We start from the raw sequence: 19,294 nt of genomic DNA, 5'->3' as shown, positions 1-19,294 counted from the left end.
AGAAATTAATTTTTGTTTATATAGTGATGTATATTATAGCTAAACATTTCATATTATATGTCTTATTCTGTGAAATTTTGTATTTTAATATTCACAGTTTAATTATTTAATTAAGTCATTAATTAAACACGGAATAAAGAAACTGGTACTGAAACAGTTTTTTCTGTAGTTACAGAATACAACTCTGTAACTCCGGAGAAACCCAGAAAAACAAACAGTGCATAAAAGTAAAAGCACACAAGATTTTTGTACGTGGTTTCAACAATCCTTTCAGATTGTTACTAGTCCACGGGGCCACGCCCAGAGATAAGATTTATTAGATCGGTATCAAAAATACAAAGTAATTGACTTATGCATAAATAGACTCCCTCTTATTGTATGCCGCAAGCTTGATGTATTCCACCTACTAACCGAATCTTGATAAAACTCTAAGAGCTCGAACTCCCTTCGATCACCTTGAAGAGTGCTTGAATCCTCCTGATTCAAGACTTAAAGGCTATCTCCCTAAAGCCTATACAACCATCTCTTGAAGGTTGTGTGCTTGTATCATCCCGATGCAAGACTTCAAAAGCAATCTCCCGAAAGCTTGTAAAAACCCTTCTCCCGAAGGTGTGCTTGTATCCTCCCGATGCAAGACTTCAAAAGCAATCTCCCGAAAGCTTGTAAAAACCCTTCTCCCGAAGGTGCACTGATGTTCTTCTTCATTGTAGACTTGAATACAGACTCAAGACAATACAAACTACAAATAAACAGAGTAAGAGTCGAACAACTCTTCTCTACATAACAAAGACACTCTTTCCTTAAGATATGAAAGTGAATGAAAGAGATACTAAACCTAGCTGCTATAAGATGTATTTATAATGAATATACATCTTATTGACAGCTTACATTCGGTCTGAACAAGACCTCAGCCCACTAGAAACTTCCCTAAAATAATTCTTCAATCAGTCCAGGAATTTCCGTTTCTGTACCTACAGAATCGTGGGCAGTAAGTATAACTTTCCTTTTATAGAAAAGGAAAGTTCAGCTCCGGTTTTCTCTTCAAGAAATCTGATCTAAGAAAATAGGAAACTCACACAAGATCAGAATATACCAGCTGGTTAGATAAAAAAGAAATGGGTAATCAAACTTACCATTTTTACATTTTTTTCCAAAAATAGGAAAGCTAGACAACTTTCCTTCCAAATTTAGATACACACAATATCGAAACCATATTAATACATACCAGCCGAAATTAATAGGAAATAATAAAATATATTTGTCAATTAAATATGCCAAAAATGGAATTAACATTCTGAAAGTTGACTTTCCTACTAGATTTTTTTATTATCGACATATTAGTCTTTGGAATGTGCTATATAAAATTATTACTAAAGCAATGACTAATAGAATGGGGAGTTTTATCAAATGTGATTTCAGTTGAAAGTACTTTCTTACTTAGTAGATTTATTACTGACAATGCTCTTATTGGCTTTGAGTGTATTAACATATATACTCAAAAAAAATGGTGATGTTGGTTATTGCACTATTAAACTTGATTTGTTTAAAACTTATGATCGTATAGAGTTGTTTTTTTACTAATATTATGTTGAAGTTAGACTTTCATGATATTTGGATTGGTAAGGTGACGGAGTTTTCTTCTGTAAAATATTCTATTCTTTTGAATGGTGCTATTTATGGTACTATTCATTCTGAAAGGGGCCTTTGCCAGAGTAATCTCATGTCTTCTTACTTATTATTCCTTTTATGCGCTGAAGGTTTAACAACTTTATTGAACTGGGATTGTGATAATAATCTATTCTGTGGAATACTGTGTGGTCAACTAGGGCCGATTATTTTTCATCTGTTATTTGTTGATAACAGTCTTTTTTTCTTGAATTCTTTAGTCTTGGCCTGTGATAGATTCAAACTCCTACTTTCTTGGTATGTTGCTGCCTCAGGTCAGAGTGTGAATTTTGAAAACTCAGCTGTCTGTTTTAGTCCTAATGTTTCTAAAGTGAACAAAACTGGTATGACAACATCTCTCGGGGTTATTGGAGTTTAGTGCCATAAAAATTATTCAGGTCTTTCTTGTTTTGCATGGGCCACTAAATCAACTATGCTTATTAATTCGGGACTGCATTTAGAAAAAAAAATTAAATGGTTGGAAGGCCAAATCCTTCTCTATGGCAGGTAGAGAGATTCTTATAAAAGCTATCATTCAATCTATTCATACTTACACTATGTCCATTTTCAAGCTTCCCAAAGGTGTTGTTAAGAATGTTCATCTATGTGTGCAAGATTTTGGTGGGGTGATGATGTGAAGATGAAGATGCATTGGTGCAAATGGGAGAAATTATGTTGGCACAAAGATGATGGTGGAATGGGATTTCGGGATTTACATATGTTCAACCAAGATTTATTGGATAAACAACCTTGGAGACTTTATTGTGATCCCTCCTCTTTGGCAGCTTTGGTTCTAAAAGGTTTATATCATAGAAATTATTGGGTGTACAACCAAAGTCCCACATTGGCTAAAAATGGGAAAGATCTTGAGTATATAAGGATGGACACTATCTTTATTAGGATGAAGCCTTTTGAGAAGGTGCCCAAAAACAAATCTGTGAAGGCTTAGGCCCAAAGCGGACAATATTATACTAATGTAGAAATAGATAGTGTTCGACGGTTCTTACATAAATAGACATTTTAAGACTATTAAGTCTTCTAAGAGATGCTTTTTTGTTTGGAAGAACATTTTGTGGGAAAAGAAATTATTTGATGTGAGGGTAATTTGAAGAGTTGGAAATAGTAGGGATATTTCTATTTACGAAGACAACTAGATACCATTGGTTGTTGGATTCTCTGTATTGTCACCGAATTTACTTGGGACCGGTAGCACTGTGGATTTATTGCAGTCTAATTTTGGTTCTTGGGATGCAAATCTGATTCATGGGTTTTTTTTCTCCTGATGAAGCTTTTGCCATTCTTTCTATTCCTTGGCATTCTGCTCCATCTAGTGATAAATTGATTTGGATTCATGATTCCTTTGGCTTCTATTCTGTCAAGAGTGGTTACTAGTTTGTTACTCGATTATTAGAGCGTGATAGACCTTCTTCTTCACATGGTTTTTCGAGATGGTGGATGAAAATTTGGCACCTTTCCAAGTTAAATTTGAATAAGAATGGTATGTTAATTGATGGTCTTTTTCCTCTGTGTGATACGTAGGACGAAATCACTCATCATGTTTTGTGGGATTGTTCCTCTCTTTCACTGTGCCAAAAACTTTGTGAGTTTAATCTTGGAGACCCTTCAGTTACTTGTACTGATTTTATTAGTTTTATTTACATTTTTATGGACTTGTTGCCAATCTCCAAGTGGAATTAGCTCTTGTCATTATGTGGAGAATTTGGTATAGGAGAAATAAAAAGGTGCATAATAATTCTTTGATGTCTCCTGAGTTGGCGGTCAATTGGGTCCGTGATTTTTTGTGTGATTATCAAAAGCCTCTTTTGAAATCAAAAGAAATTATTTCTATGAGGGCAATAAGTCTGCTTGTGTTTACTTCCTCTCCTCTTATTGTGCCTCGATGGGTCCCCCCTTTAGTAGACTTTTTTAAGGTCAATATTGATGCAACTTTAGATGTGACGAGAGGTTTTTATGGCATGGGTATGGTTATTCGTAATACTCGTGGAATTATTTTTGCCTTAGCTATATGACACATGATTGGACATTTTCATGTTGAAGCTCTTGCTCTTCGACATGCAGGAGTTCAATGTCAATTGTTTGGTTTAGAAAATATTCAATTTGAGACTGATTGCCTTAATATGGTTAACAAGATTAACAATAATGTTGCTTTAGAATCGTCATTAGGTTTAGTTCTTCGTGACATTCATAGTAATTTCTCTCTCTTTAATAATGTGAGTCTTGCTCATTGTTCTAGGATAGTTAATGTTGTGGTCCACAATCTTGCTAAGTTCGCTAGTTTGGTGGCCTAGATATTCAGATTGTATTCAAAATTTAATCATGTTTGATGCCTGCCATGAATTTTTAATGATATCTCCATCTTCATTCTCTTTTAGAGTTGTTGCTCTTTAAGGTAGAGTTTTGGGGGGTTTTCGTTTAAAAAATAGTTCAAATTATGTATAGAAGGTACATTCAACTTGTTCTTGAGAAATTTTAAATAATTTAAAATGCCAAAAATAAGATTTAAGCATTCAATTGCATGTATTTTTTAGAGCATTTTATAAAATTAGTTTTTATGAAAAATTTTATTAGCAAAATAACTTTGTATGCACGCAGAAACGACCAAAACTTACACTGTGCGGTCATAAATGACATTATGGTTGCAAAACGACCATAGGTTTACACTGTGCGACTATCATGGTCGCATAGAGTAAATTAAGTAAGGTTATTTTATAAATTTTAATATTTCAGATTGTTAATTTGGTAAATTTCACTTTTTTCTCATACATGTGTTACATGTATTTGATTATTTTGAATTTTATTTTCAACAATGTAAATTATTCTAAATTTTTTGAAAACAAGTGAGATATCTAGCATTGCTACTGTTATAAATACAATATACAACATCGTATAAAAATAATTGAGATATAATTTCTCTAGCAAAGAATAAAAAATATTAATATAACACTGTAATTTATTCTAAATTTTTCGAAAAACAAGTGAGATATCTAGCAATGCTACTGTTATAAATACAATAAACAACATCGTATAAAAATAAATGAGATATAATTTATCTAGCAAATAATAAAAAATATTAATATTATGGACAAAAATAATACTCCTACTTAAAAAATACCAATATATTTATGGCTAATTAGGATTTTTTCCCTCCGAACTTTAACATGTACCAAATCATACCCCTGAACTTTTTTTACCGTTAAAAATTCCCCTTGAACTAATGAGATTGTTAGATTTAAGGACTTTTGTTTAATTTCATTCAATTTTACTGTTTCAGTGATTGTTTATGTACTAAACCATACTCCCTAAATTTTGATATCTACCAAATCATGCTCCTCAAACTTTGATATGTATTAAATCATGCCCCCTGAACTTTCATCCATGTTAGAATTTTTTTACTAAACTTAGACAAAAGTCCTTAAATCTAACAATCTCAATAGTTCATAGGGAATTTCTAACAACCTTAAAAGTTCAGGGGGCATAATTTAGTGCATGTCAAAAAGTTCGGGGGGAAAAATTCCTAATTAGCCTATATTTATATGAATTGGAAAAATAGGAGTGGAGGACAAGGAATGTAGATGGTCATATAAAGTGGTTATGAAAGCACCTTCAAGTGCATCATAAAGACAAAGACACTGAAACAAAACAAGCAATAGCATGGCTTTGGTCGAGCATCTTGTACTTTAAACAATGGGACAATGTTGAACTAATCAAATTAGTACAAAGAAGAGAATATTGCCAAAGTAGAGCTCAATTTCCCCCAAAGTAGAGCCCCATAATTTTTTAATTTAGACCAAATTAGTAACAAGGTAATTCATATTATATAACACAAGTACAATATTCTATGAGATTTTGTTCAAAAGTATGTATAGTTTTATAGTTTAACCTTCTTGACATAAGGGTAACTTTTTAAATATTTTCTCCCCCATTATTTTTTTCTTTCTTTTATTCCATTAAAATTTAATTTTGTGGTGTGGGTGTTGTAAATATATGGTGAAGAAAAGGAATAGAATTTTCCTAGAAGAAAGGAGAGAAAGAAGAATTTTGTTGAAAACTTAGACATAAAGCTAAAAGATAATTATAGGTTGAGAGCAAAAGTCTAGCAAAGCTAGTGTAATAATAATAATAATGCACCTGTGTTTTGTACTTGGTATCTTCATGATGTACAATTATGTGTCCAGAAAAAACCTCAACCCTTCTTCAAGGAATATATATAAATTTTCATATTGATTCCAAAATGTAATAATGCATGTCTAGTATCTTGATATAACATAGAAGACACTCACATAGTAACTTTAGTAAATCAATCATTTTTAAGAAAATAATCCTACTAATTTTATTCTTAAGCTTAATTGGTCAACCCATTCATTAAGGTTCAAAACCATTCATTAAGTTTAATTGTATTTTTTTTTGTATTCCCAGTATCTGTAATTTTGTTGCCCATAATATAATTAAGTAAGTTTTCATTCACAACCGGTTTAATTGCTTACCTATTTCTTACTTACCGAAAAACTTATTCTGTAATGAAGATAAGGTCCAATTTTTTCAATTAATAGACGATTTTTTCAAAAAAAAAATTAAAAACCATTATATGATTTTATAATTTAAACAAAACAGCTTTAGAAAAACCAAGCCAAATTATTCAAAGATGACCCTGAAGATTAATTATTACCCATTACAATGGCTCAAAATGCTTAACAATTACAGTTGCCTCTTAATATTGAATTTGGCTCTACAATTTCACTAATTTTTTTTCAATATTATTAGTGTAAATGGTCAGAATGCTTGTTGCTTTTTTCAAAATTAAACCAAAATAAAAATAATTAAATTAATATGGCAACAGAGAGAAATAACAGAATAGTAAAGTATAACAAAGAAGAAAATCTTCAATTAATAAAGTATTTATTATTTATTATATGATACAGAGAAGCAAATATGAAAAGAAACTAAGTTATGAACACATTACAATAGAGAAGGATTAATTGGAATACTCTTCTAGCTAATTAATAATATAATGGATTTTGAACCCATTAAGCAGATTAAAGCATTTTTCTCAACAATGAACAATCAATTAACAGTAGTAGTTGTAGTACTAGAAATGGTGTATGTCTTGGGCTCAAAATCTGTTGCAATGTTTCTATGAATTTTGGCAATAAAATCTTCTGCTTTTCTGTTAATAGCAGGATCAGCCACCCACCTACCTCTGTCCTCATCACTAGGCCAAACTCTTGACCTTGCACTAGCCACTTCCTCTTGATGATGATGATAATAATCATCTGATGATGATGATGATGATGATCTTCTTCTCTTAGATTTGAACATGTTAAAAATTGAGAAAGAAGAGGTAGAATTACTTTTCCTCTGTCTGCTGTTGCCTCCCATTTTCACTATATGCAAAATTAAGCCTTGGGATTTAGTTTTGAGTAATGTGGTGAGTGGAGAGTTTATGTATTGATTAATTACTAGCTCTCTGTTATAGCTAAAGAAAGCTCTGTGTGAGTATTTATAGACAAAGGGTATCATTGTGTTGGAATGATCCAAGGGTTGAGATTCTTTGAAGATTATGTAAGGTGGAGATGGATTTGTTGGAAAAACATTATTGGGTCTCTCTTCATTTTTTATTCCTTTTAGTAATTTCAAGGCAAAGAGCTTCAATATGTGTAGGTAGCCAATACTTCTTTCTATACCTTTTTTTGGTATTTGATTCTTCTTAACAAATTTTCCAATACTTTTCCTTATTATTATAGTGTGGATGAAAGAAAATCACCATTTAGAGCTTTTTTTTAAGCTATAAGTTTGGTTGGGAATTGAGATATTTTAGTGCAATGCTTATGATTATTGGTTAAAAACAAACTAAAAAAATAGTATTTTTAATTGAGCTAAGAGGCATATATGGGATGGTAGAGCATTATAGATTACTAAATTATAGGTTAGGAGAGGAGTTTCTAGCGTGGGTTTTACGGTATATTTTTCAATCTAATTAACAAGTGATTAATTAGAACACTAGAAACATGTTTTCATTGATGATTCTTGCCTAGTAATAAAAAAAACAAGTATATATATTATTAATTGATATTCAAAGCTAATTCCTTTTGTTTTTTCACCACAATTAAAAATTGGACAACATACATTTATATATATATTCTCCATGTATACACAATTTTATATATACGTATTAAAAAAAAAAAAGTGGGATAGTCTAAGAAGCAAAGATGGTAGCTATAGTCAAAAGTGAATGTACTATATATATATATATAAATATATATATATATATGTATAATATAGCAAATTTCTTTAATATATTTGGTTCATGTATACCAAAAAGGAAGAGAATTCACATGTAAAGTAGTTCAAATTTTCAATTTTTTTAATTGCTGTGGTACCTGATTATTGGAGCAGTAAAAGAGAAAATTTGAAAGAAATTAAAAAATAAATAAATAAAATAGAACTTACAAGCAATTAGCTGTCTACCTTTAAGGTATCTATAAATTTTTATTTTTTTCTTTGATCACTAATTAATAATTAGTATTATACGTATAAGGGAACTTGAGTTTGGCATACCTAACCTTGATTATATATAGTATAGTATAATAATAAAATATAAATTAAGAAAGTTCTATTCTCTCTATTAATACCCAACTTTAACATGATTTCATACAAGTGTTATAATATTAATTATATTAATGTCCTTGATTAATAATTATCATGATATCAACAAAAATAATCATCTAATTTATTATATATTATTTTGTTGGTGGAATCGCATTTGATTAGATTATATCTAAAGACTAAACTGAAATTATTTAATATAATATATATAGAAGCTTGTTATAGATAATATCAAAAAGCTAAAAACCAAAAACATATCCAGCTTCAATGATTTCCTTATCCAGAACTATATATATAATAATAAAAAGAGATTTTGGGAGATTTCTATTAGCTTAAAAAGAAAAGGTTTAGTTGGATACGTATAAGAAGAAGCTAAAGAAAAGTACTAAGTATATCTATATATAGAGTGGTGTCTAGTGAGTAGTACTGAGTGGCTTTCAGCCTGGAAAATCTTATGCTTCAATACTCTCTACCTGTTATTGTTATTGTTAATCACTACTTTTCTGTTTTTTTCTTTAAATCTATTAATAATGGCATGTGATATTTATATATAATATATAGCTTATTATTATTATTATTATTATTATTATTATTATTATTATTATTATTATTATTATTATTATTATTATTACATGGTTATAAAATATAAAGCTCTAGACCTTTCTAGTTTCTTCTAATATCACCTAAGTGAGAATTTTTTACGACCCTTCTTGTTATCATCAAATCTTTTTTATTCTATGAAAAAAAATTATTATGAGCTTTTTCAAGGTATGAGTTAACATTGTCTTGAGAACTATATGATTTTATATAATAGGAGTTAGGAGGGGTATCTTACTTTTAAAACATTCTTTGAATTAATGCTCCAATTTGTTTACCGATATTAAAAAAATGTAAAAAAAAAAAAAACACTAATCCTTTCTCTGCAGGTACCATCTTCAAATATGGCATCATACTTTTTTTTTTCTTGATCCAATCATAACACCAAATTACACCAAAAATAAATATATATTTTATAATATTATATTATTATAACATACATATAAATTAAATATACACAATATTATTATAAAAGTGAAAAATAACAAAACATTTGGACACTAATAATAAATGTTTGCAAAACTATAATTTCATCAATTTAAATTCTGTTATTATCTTAAACAAAGCACATATAAAATCTAAATTCTAAATCGAACACATAAAAAATCTAAATTTTAAATTATTAATTTGATAGAAATATATATATAATAAGTTACTTTCAAATATTCTTATATTTACGTGTACCATTATTTACTCTTATTTAAAATAATAAAAAGTCCTATTCTTTCCTTCCATCCTATTATACTAAACATTTATATATCACATATATAATTATCGAATAATTATGAATAAGAAAAAAAAATCATTTATATGCATTCCCACTTTCCATTTTCCAATGAGGAAATAACACACTTTATGGGTTTTCTATACAACGTGTGAAAAAATGTGGTTTTTTTTTCTTTTTTAAAAAGTTATTTTATGGAAAAAAAAAATATAGGAAAAAATAATTAAAGGTAACCATTACTTACTTTTCTAGAGTAACTTACCATATACTATTTTTCCAATAAATAATTTTTTTAAAAGAAGGGCATAATTTTGTAACTTATTCCTTAAAAATCATAAAAATGAAAATTTCTCTTTTCCAATTGCGCTGGCCCAATACTTTGTGAAAACAAATTGGGCTAGTCCAATAAGTATTGGTCCAGCCCATGGAAAATTTGTCTTGGCTCGGGCCTTATCGTTGACTATTACAAGTCTGGTCTTGACTCTTGACAAATGCCAACAACACAAAACCGCGCGAGTTCGAGATCGCGGAGCATTACAGGGATTTGGTCTTTTCTTTCTCGAAGGTAGATTTAACATTTTCGATTCTTCTCTTCCATCTCCTAACTGTTTGATTCTTTTCGATTTCATACTATATTTCAACTCTGGATTATCACAGCTAACAATAAATTTATTTTTCTAGCTAAGCTCCACTATTCAGATCTGTTTTCGTCTCAATTTCCAATAATTCAGTATTGTATCTGATTTTGATATATTTCTGTGCTAATTCTTAAGAAATATTTTAGATTTAGGTTTTTGTGTCTATATTTGTGTACAAGAAAATCTTTTCTCTGTTGAAAATCTGGGTTTCCCTTAAAACCCATTTGGGAACTGTCCTCGATGTTAATTATCCATGAAAGTTGGGAACTGTGTCTTTTGAAGATAGTTGATAGGTTGATGTAGATGATCTGCTTGGTTGCTCAGAAAAGATTAGCTTGTATTTATTATGGGATTTTAGTTCTAGAATTGATTTTATTATGCCTTTGGCTTTGAAATGGAGGATCATGCTAGTCTTGTGTTTATATTTTTGGAGAGAGCATTATGTTCAAGTAATTTGTGACTATGTAAATAAGATGAAATTGTGTTATATACAACTTAATCTTATTGGGGTTTTTTAAGAAATTAAAATTGTGTTTACTTTCATGTCCACTCTTCTGTTATGAACTTTTAGATGGAAGTATTCTATTTAAGTTTGAATTTTCTACTTGATGAAGCAGGCAGAATGGATTATCGTGGTTATGGTGGTAGGCAAGAAACAGGTTCCCGGGACAAGCGGCACTATGAAAAAGAGCAGGTATCCCGTAGTAGTTATTATCAAATTTTTATACTTGTTTGGAATAGATTATTAGGTCATTTGGTTTGTCAATTAAGTGACTCTCTTAGTGAAGTATCTATCTGATGGTGATGGTTCCTTGGTGGGTAGTTAACCAATTATGGATGTGTATGTCTATTATTTATGTTACAATGTTATTCACGCCACAATTTTATCAACTTAATGTGGGTCAGGCTTATCAGGAATCTCTTATAGAAGATTTCGCTGATGAATTTCGAATGCCAATTAACCAAAGGCCAACGGAAAATGTTGATCTGGACAATGTGGAACAAGCATCACTGGATAGACATTTGAGTTCATCTAATGTGGGATATAGACTTCTGCAGAAAATGGGGTGGAAAGGAAAAGGTCTCGGGAAGGATGAGCAGGGTATGTTATTGCTTTGCTGAATCGATGTACAAAACTTGCATATACTATACAAAAATCTGTTTTTCTTCAATTTCTCACAATGCTTTTATTTTGTATAGACATTTTAACTTCTAATGCCATTATATTACAGTCTTCATCGTTGCTGATTTTCAAGTGAAAAAAGTTGAGATTAAACATTATTTCTTGCTGTCACAAAGCTGCTTTTGTTTGTTTCTAATGAACTTATTTTGTTATTTATAATCTTTCCTACTATTGAACTTAGTTTTGTTCAATAAACTGAGAATTGCCTTGAATTTTTTTTTTTCCAAAATATACCTGATATATACTACAATTTAGACTGATGTAGCTTTAGTGCAGCTCAACATGATAAGGCAAATACCGAATGTCCGTAGTCTTGGACCCAAATTAAATCTTCTTGTTTATATTCTTTGTTTTCTGTATAGGGATTGTTGAACCAATTAGATCTGGGATAAGAGATCCAAAATTAGGGGTGGGGAAACAAGAAGAAGATGACTATTTTACTTCTGAAGAAAATATTCAACGGAAAAAGCTTGATGTTGAGCTAGAAGAGACTGAGGAGGACGCAAAGAAGCGGGAGGTATGCTTTTTAAATTTTTGTAACCTAAGTACTTCAAACTGTTAGATACTAAAGGCTTCTAAGACTATTAGATAATGTTGAGGTTGATGCTTTACTTTTTCTGGAACCTAAATCTAAATAGCAGAAGGCTGCATATAGATTGTATGCATGTCTTTTGTCGGGAAAGATTTATCATAGGAGACCATCAACTTTGGAAGGTCTTGAGAATTTCCTGCAGTTTTTATTACCTGGTGGCTTCTACTGCCTGCTTCGTGCACATTATGAAAATCCAGGTTCTAGCAGAACGTGAGCAGAAAATTCAAACCGAGGTGAAAGAAATACGCAAGGTTTTCTATTGCGATCTTTGCAACAAACAATACAAATTGGCCATGGAATTTGAAGCCCACCTTAGCTCATATGATCATAATCACAGAAAGGTATAAATATATCGTTTGACTATGCAAAATCTTGTTTGCCTTATTTTTCTGTCAATTTTGTCTGATATTTTTTATTCAAATGGGATATGCAGCGTTTTAAAGAGATGAGAGAGATGCTTGGTACAAGCAGTCGGGATGATCGCCTAAAACGAGAACAGCAGCGTCAAGAGAGGGAGATGGCCAAGTTTGCTCAAATGTATGCAGTCATTTATTCCCTTGTGTTTTTCTTGTTTTCTTTTCTCTTTGGTATTAGCATTGCTGCCTTGTCACCTTCTTTATTGTGTTTTCCTTAATACCAACTAGGGCTGAAGCCGATGCCCGGAAGCAGCAGCAGCAACTACAACAGCAACAAGAGGAATCTAGGGTTGCTGCAGTAGCCTCTGAACTAAAAAATGCATCTGTAGTTGCAGATCAAGATCAGCGGAAGACTTTAAAATTTGGGTTTTCTTCCAAGGGTGGCACTTCTAAGGTATGTACCTGCTAAGAAGAGTCTAGGTTCATTGTGGTTCCATAGAAGCATTTAACACTGGTTCTAAACAAATATGATGCTAGATATTCTGAGATTTCCAAATCCTGTTCAGGCATTTGACAGTTTCAAGCAGAAGAAATTAAGAACTGGACATTGGCTAAATATCACCCATCTAACATCTTTCTTCTTCCCTTTTACAGATGTCATTTGGTAGTGTTGCAAGGAAGCCAAAATCAGCTGTTGCCTCAGTTTTTGGCAACGATAGTGATGAAGAAAAGTAAAAGAGTGGCCTTTGCAACTGGGTATCGCTTTGGCTAAACTGGCTTGTACTTAATGCTCAGTGTATGCTAAAATTATGAAAATTATGTTAGCTATTGTTTGTCCTTTAATCTTGGATTGTATTATTTTGAATAATTTTTGTTCAGAACCAGGGTGTTATATTTATATATGTATTTTGTGGAATGGAAGTAGCTTTGTTGTGTTTTATTTTTATTGTTTCTTTTCAAGCATTGATAATATAAGCATATCATGCATAAGCTCTCACTCAGGTGCTGAACATAAGCATATAATTGCCACACTGCATTCAGGTTCAAGTTTCTTAAATAAATAACATCTAATTACTGTTGGCAACATTATAGTTTTTTTTTTTTTTTAGATTTTGTATTTCACGACATTACTCTTTGAATTCTGTGTTTTGAAGTTTTGATTTTTTTTGTATAAAGAGTAAGATAGGCCTTGATTTTAATTAAAATATTTTGAAAACAGTTGGATTAGGTGCTTAATTTTTACTTTTAGGTCTAAAACCAACACAAACAGATTAAGAAAATTTCCTAGAAATATGTGGAAAGTCATCATGAAATTTACTGACATAGGACCTTAAAATTCTACCTTATTACCTATGTTATATCTTATAAAAGTAAATACGCTCAGTCTATTATTATCTCATGGCTACATTGTATAGTTGAAATTCTCATGATTTGGGCTATGTAGAAAATTCTTAACATACTGGGATTGTTCCTGGTGAATGTTTGTTATTCGTTTTTCCTTCAGGGTAAAAAAAAAGTTAAATGTAGATCTGTAATTATAACTTTTAACATGTCTCCAGGTGCCCATTTTTATTTTCTAAGACATGGTATAAGTTTATTAAAATAAAAATTTACATGATGATGATCCTCAGAACATATGAGTCTCCAAATGATATAGTAAAAGAGAAAAAAAAAAAAGCAGCAGCTCCCAGAGATCACCACCATAGTGCTAAACAGCTTCAGCAAAACCCACTTTGAGATCACCATAGTCAAACACTGTGTGATACACTCCCATAAATACATCTCCAAGAATCCTGCAACACAAATCATATAATTATATAAAAAAAATGCACATAAACATTATTTGGAAAATGGGGTGAAGAAAGATGATTAATACCATAGTGGACCAGTTGGGGGAGGCACATCAAAAGCTGAAAACCCACTGATGCAGACTGAAGAAATGCCTTCTCCAGTCTTCAAAATGTACTGAAATACCAAGACAATTGAAATGAGTCACTCCTTTAGAAGTTTAAGGGTAACCCCATATTAAAAAATCATGTCTTTTCTTTTGAGCTTTGACTTAGTAGACTAACCTGTTCAGGAGTGATAGGGAAAGATTTTCCTCCAATGGTGAATGTAATGTTAGGCATGTTTGAAATGCTGTTGCAGTTAATTACTGATTCCCCAGCTGGGCTTGGCAAGCTCTCACAAAGCTGTAGATATCAAAAATATAAAATCTTATATTATTCAACTACTTTGAGTACATATCAGAAGCCTTAATTGCAGTAGTCATAGTCTTGAAATAAGTCCTTTTACCTCATTAATGTAGTGGATCACTTTTTCTTTGGTTCCCTTCTGTTTTAGCTGATTCTGAGCCCAAATAACAGCCATCTCACAAACTGTGCATAAAGCAGGATCTTTTGCTGAAACTCCCTCCTCCCTATTCTCCTTATCAACCATTGTTTCGATCCCGGTACTGCACACCACAGCAGTTAACTTGTCACTTACAATCATTTAAGTGAGTTGAGAGAAAAATAACAATCATTATGAGAAAATATAATGAAACTTCATAGGAAGATTATTTGCAATGAGAAACTTTCAGACCTTACATACTCAGCCCCATTGAACAAGCACAAACCAAGCTGAGCACAAACTTTATCAGGTCGTACCTGCAAATCGGGGTATGATTGAATTAGGCCAATCTTTTGATATGCCTAAATGAAGTTTAAAGATTTGAAGAAGCAAGAAATACACACCCCAGAGATCAGTAGATTCCATATGATGTCTCCATATTGTGAAACAACTAACTTGCATTCTGTGCTGACTACTCCCTTGGCTCCAATAGCATGGTTGATCTCAGCCACAATAGTCTGATCGATACATGACCAAGAAAGAAAGAAAACTGAGTATTCTTTTGAGTGTCATATTTTTCTTATTGGAAAGATTGGTGTACATACTGTTGGACCAGCAAGCAAGGACGTTCCTGAATCGACAATGGCACCACATCCTCCCTCACAAACACCTGAGAAAAATAATCATTAGTTTACAATAAGTACATGATTCTGTTATGTTAATACTCAATCAAACAACATGATCATGAAATCACCTGTTGACTGGTTCCCAACCAAAATATCTCCCATTTCGATCTGAGAAGAAGAAAATAGTGAGTGATGAGTAGTGCTGTTTTTCAATCTTACAAGAGAAAATGAAATGTAACACAAAATTGTTGATTTGACTTACTTGCCAATAACCCTTTTTAGTAACTGGAACATAAGTATGTTTCCCCTTATAATGGTTTTTATCAACTCCTCCAAGAACAAGTTCACCTCCCATCTTAGCTGATGGATCGCGGTTAAACCAGAATGAGAAGACTTCTTCACTTACAAGGTCTTGTTGCACCATGTTGTACCTGTACTACTCTAGTAAAAATCAATATATCCTTTCACACATACCAGCTTTTAGAATTATTATTATTGTTATTGAAAAATTTAAGGCAAGAATATGATTGGAAAACTTGTTTACCAAACTGGTGTAACATTTGCAACTGATATTTCCTGAAAGCCAAGTCCAAATATTCCATCAAACTTGGCCACCAAGAAAGTGAGACTCCCCTCTCTAGTGGCCTCAATGAAAACCTGAAAGTTGAGAATAAATAAATCAACAAACATTAATAAGATTGATTATTTCAAAAGAAAAGTGAGCAAAAACCTCACCTGGTCTTTTACAACAACATCTCCAACTTGAACATTGTCTTGGCTTAAAAAACCAGATATTGATCCAGAACCATAGTTTATTTCACAAGATTTTCCTACATGACATGCCAATAATTGATTAGTAGTGTATTTAGTCTAGCTAAATACTATTTTGGACTCTGTATTTTGTAAAAGTTACCAATTTGACCATCCGTTTTGTTAAATGATAATTCATACCCTGTGTTTTTTAAAATCTAAAAGTGTTATAATCAGACTGGTTATATTTTTGTATTTGTTCACGTTGGAAACTATCTTCAGGTTGTTTATATTAAAAAAATTAGACAAAAACTGAGTACATGGTATTATTTTGTACTATTTTAGATAATACAGGTCTGATTTTTCGTTTGACAAAATACAAGATTTGATTTGTTATTTAACTAAGAGTTCGATCAATCACTTTTGCAAAACACTAGTTTCAAAATAGTATTTACTCTTTTAGTTTTACATAACATATAACTTGAAATGAAGTGTGATAACTAAGAATTTTACCAATGCTAGTATAGGTGGTAGACCGGCTTGATTTGTACCGAGAATGGAAATAACAAGCTATCTGCAGAAGCATTTATTATGGTTTCATGATTAAGTGAACATTAGATGAAAAAGAACATGAAAAATTTGCAAAAAGGAAAAAGAAAAATCTTACAGAAAAGTAACATTTTGCTGATGGAACCCAAAGATTGGAACTTCCAGTGTCAAAAATGACAGTAAAATTCTGAGGAGGTGAACCAATACTAATCTCTCCAAAGTATTGGGCATCCAAATAGTTCTTCAAAGGTACTATATCTTCATCTGATGAGCTACTACTACCCAAATATTTATGCTCTCTTTCAAATTTTGCTGCTGCTTTGATACTTTCAAGATCAAGGTCTCTCTTCCTTAACTTAATTCTCATTAAACCATTGGAAGAATCAGGAAGAAGTGAACATATTAAGGCCCATAAATACAAACTCACCACCAGATACTTATGCCAGTACATCTTTAGATTGATCACTATAAATAATATGTCCTGTCAAAAATAGAATCTTTCAAACACTTAGAAGAGTAGGCAAAAGGGTTTTGTTTCTTTTTTTCTTTTTTGACAGAAAAGAGGGAAAAATTATCATACATACATGATCAAAGTACAAACAACAAAAATAAATGAAGGCTTTACACTACTGAATAACTTAAATAAACCATATAAAGCAAGCATGAAGTGAATAAAAGGGAAATTCACTTAATTTGGTCAAAAATAAATTAGAAGGATATATGATCACTACACTGATCACTATTCATATATATGTATGTAATTAGTGATGTTGAAGATGATTATTATGAAGAAAAAGCTCAAAAACATACCTTGGTAAAGCTAAGTTGAAAATGGTGGAAGAAGATGAAAACGATGAAGTAGAAGGTGGTGAGAGTAGTGACCACAAAGACAAGCGTGTAGAATCTCCTCAGAAGTAGGAAATTACCCAATTTTCAAAATGAACTGAAGCCTGAAGCTTGGAATGGTACACATACACAACACTCCACTGTTTTGTTGTCTTGTGTTTCTACCATAAATAAATAAGTAATAAATATGGCTACAATACAACCAACCAAAACCAACCAACCAAATAATGCTTTATTTCTTTATTTTTATTTTTTTTGGTAATTAGGATTTTTATCCCAAAACTTTTACATGTATAAAATCATCCTTCTTGAACTTTTCTAACTGTTAAAAATTCTCCCTGAACTATTGAAATTATTAGATTTAAGGATTTTTGTCTAATTTTACTAATTCGATGATTGTCCATATACTAAATTATGTTCCCTAAACTTTGATATCTACCAAATCATATCGCTCGATTTTTTACATATATCAAATCATGTCCCCTAAACTTTCATCCATGTTAAACTTTTCTCTCTAAAATTGAACAAAAGTTCTTAAATCCAACAATCTGAATAGTTCAGTCAAAATTTCTAACGACCTTAAAAATTCAAATGACATATTTAATACATGTCAAAATTTGTAGGACAAATTTTTTAAATTAGCTTCTCTTTTTTTAAAGAATTCATTATTTTGAAATTTTATGTGTTTATTAAATTAATTTTGTAAGCTTAGTATTTTGATTTAAATATATATATAAAAGGCAAGTCCTCTACATGCAATTGCAAAGATATTTGAATTGAAATGGATAGTCCTTATTTATCTTGTCCAATTCAATATTTATTTAATGTTAAGGTACGGCTAAGTTTAATTTATTTGAGTATGGGCTTGCTAATTGCTAAGACATATATATATATACATCAATGGAAACTACGTAGAAGTTTCCACATCCAAAAATATTAAAGAAATATCATACTCAATCCGTACTCATATACTTTTATCAATATATTATCCTAATCCAACATTTTTAAAAATAAAATAAAATGATGACTTCATTAAAGATGCCTTGAGCCAAAAAAGTAAAACTTAAAACCATACCAAGCAAATTTTACAGCCATAAATTGGTAGTTATGCAAGATAAGATCATCAGGCTAGCTAACAAAAAGATAAAAGAAATGGTAGTTAAATATTTACAGTAATATATAATAGTAATATTTTTTATAAATGGGTAAAAGTAACAATATCTACTAATACCAATGTACTAAAAAAACAAATACAAATCTTACATAAACATGACCAATAAGAGTTAATCAAAATCAAAACATGTACATTAACAGTAGTGTAGTATATGGCAACACAACACCATAAAAAGATGAGAAATATTAAAATGCACTATTAACATTACTATTGATTTAATTAAGTATTCAGTCTTATATAATTTAATGTAATAATTTTTAAAAAATATTACTAATCAATTTCAAGGCAACATGTCTACAAGGTGCTTGTTAGGCATTATTAATGCCCAATAACAATACTTAATCTACAAAGATAAAAATTGTTCGACGAGCCGTTTATAATAGTTACAAAATATTTTGGTGAACCATCAATCAAAACCGAATCAACATACTCAAACCAAGAAGATAAAATACTTGAGGAGTGCTAATTACAACCTCCTATTACAATTTTTTTAGTCAACCTCTACGTCTGAAATCACATGCCGAAATATTTTTTTTCAAATTTTTTTTCATAGCGATATTCGTTATAGTTACAGTATCATCCCTGTAATTTTTTGAAAAATTCTAAATAGTTTACAATACCGAAAACAGAGTTCCTGAT

At 30.9% G+C, this 19,294-nt stretch overlaps 2 protein-coding genes across 5 annotated transcripts; one reads left to right on the top strand and one right to left on the bottom strand.

Moving 5' to 3' along the window:
* Positions 1-10,046: 10,046 nt before the first annotated feature.
* On the top strand, positions 10,047-13,319 carry LOC115719546 (uncharacterized). Of its 4 annotated transcripts, none has more exons than XM_030648636.2 (8): positions 10,047-10,175; positions 10,866-10,942; positions 11,164-11,350; positions 11,794-11,948; positions 12,221-12,364; positions 12,457-12,560; positions 12,668-12,833; positions 13,034-13,319. In XM_030648636.2, the coding sequence occupies exons 2-8, from the start codon at positions 10,871-10,873 to the stop codon at positions 13,112-13,114; spliced, it is 909 nt and encodes a 302-aa protein (XP_030504496.1). In that variant the 5' UTR covers positions 10,047-10,175; positions 10,866-10,870; the 3' UTR covers positions 13,115-13,319. The 4 variants fall into 4 exon arrangements, with proteins under 4 accessions (XP_030504496.1, XP_030504493.1, XP_030504497.2 ...); XM_030648633.2 differs by having other exon boundaries at positions 10,048-10,175; positions 11,155-11,350; XM_030648637.2 differs by lacking the exon at positions 10,047-10,175 and having other exon boundaries at positions 10,178-10,942.
* A 595-nt stretch (positions 13,320-13,914) lies between these two features.
* LOC115719321 (aspartic proteinase) lies at positions 13,915-17,638 on the bottom strand. Its single transcript, XM_030648307.2, has 14 exons — positions 17,446-17,638; positions 16,754-17,116; positions 16,600-16,660; positions 16,072-16,166; positions 15,881-15,993; positions 15,599-15,767; positions 15,465-15,504; positions 15,316-15,380; positions 15,115-15,228; positions 14,963-15,027; positions 14,675-14,834; positions 14,452-14,571; positions 14,256-14,344; positions 13,915-14,172 (listed from the first exon to the last, which is right to left on the bottom strand). The coding sequence occupies exons 2-14, from the start codon at positions 17,084-17,086 to the stop codon at positions 14,088-14,090; spliced, it is 1,509 nt and encodes a 502-aa protein (XP_030504167.2). The 5' UTR covers positions 17,087-17,116; positions 17,446-17,638; the 3' UTR covers positions 13,915-14,087.
* Positions 17,639-19,294: the final 1,656 nt, after the last annotated feature.

The sequence above is a fragment of the Cannabis sativa genome, chromosome 2 (assembly GCF_029168945.1).
Source record: "Cannabis sativa cultivar Pink pepper isolate KNU-18-1 chromosome 2, ASM2916894v1, whole genome shotgun sequence".
Taxonomy (NCBI): Eukaryota; Viridiplantae; Streptophyta; class Magnoliopsida; order Rosales; family Cannabaceae; genus Cannabis; species Cannabis sativa.
This window is presented reverse-complemented; position numbering and strand designations above follow the sequence as displayed.

Coding starts and splice junctions, on each gene's coding strand:
- LOC115719321 (XM_030648307.2), bottom strand. CDS start 17,086: ATGTACTGGCATAAGTATCTGGTGGTGAGTTTGTATTTATGGGCCTTA. Junction 16,661..16,753: donor CAGCAAAATGTTACTTTTCT/GTAAGATTTTTC, acceptor ATGCTTCTGCAG/ATAGCTTGTTATTTCCATTC. Junction 15,994..16,071: donor ATGTTGTTGTAAAAGACCAG/GTGAGGTTTTTG, acceptor CTCAACTTTCAG/GTTTTCATTGAGGCCACTAG.
- LOC115719546 (XM_030648634.2), top strand. CDS start 10,820: ATGGAAGTATTCTATTTAAGTTTGAATTTTCTACTTGATGAAGCAGGC. Junction 11,949..12,220: donor AGGACGCAAAGAAGCGGGAG/GTATGCTTTTTA, acceptor ATGAAAATCCAG/GTTCTAGCAGAACGTGAGCA. Junction 12,561..12,667: donor ATGGCCAAGTTTGCTCAAAT/GTATGCAGTCAT, acceptor AATACCAACTAG/GGCTGAAGCCGATGCCCGGA.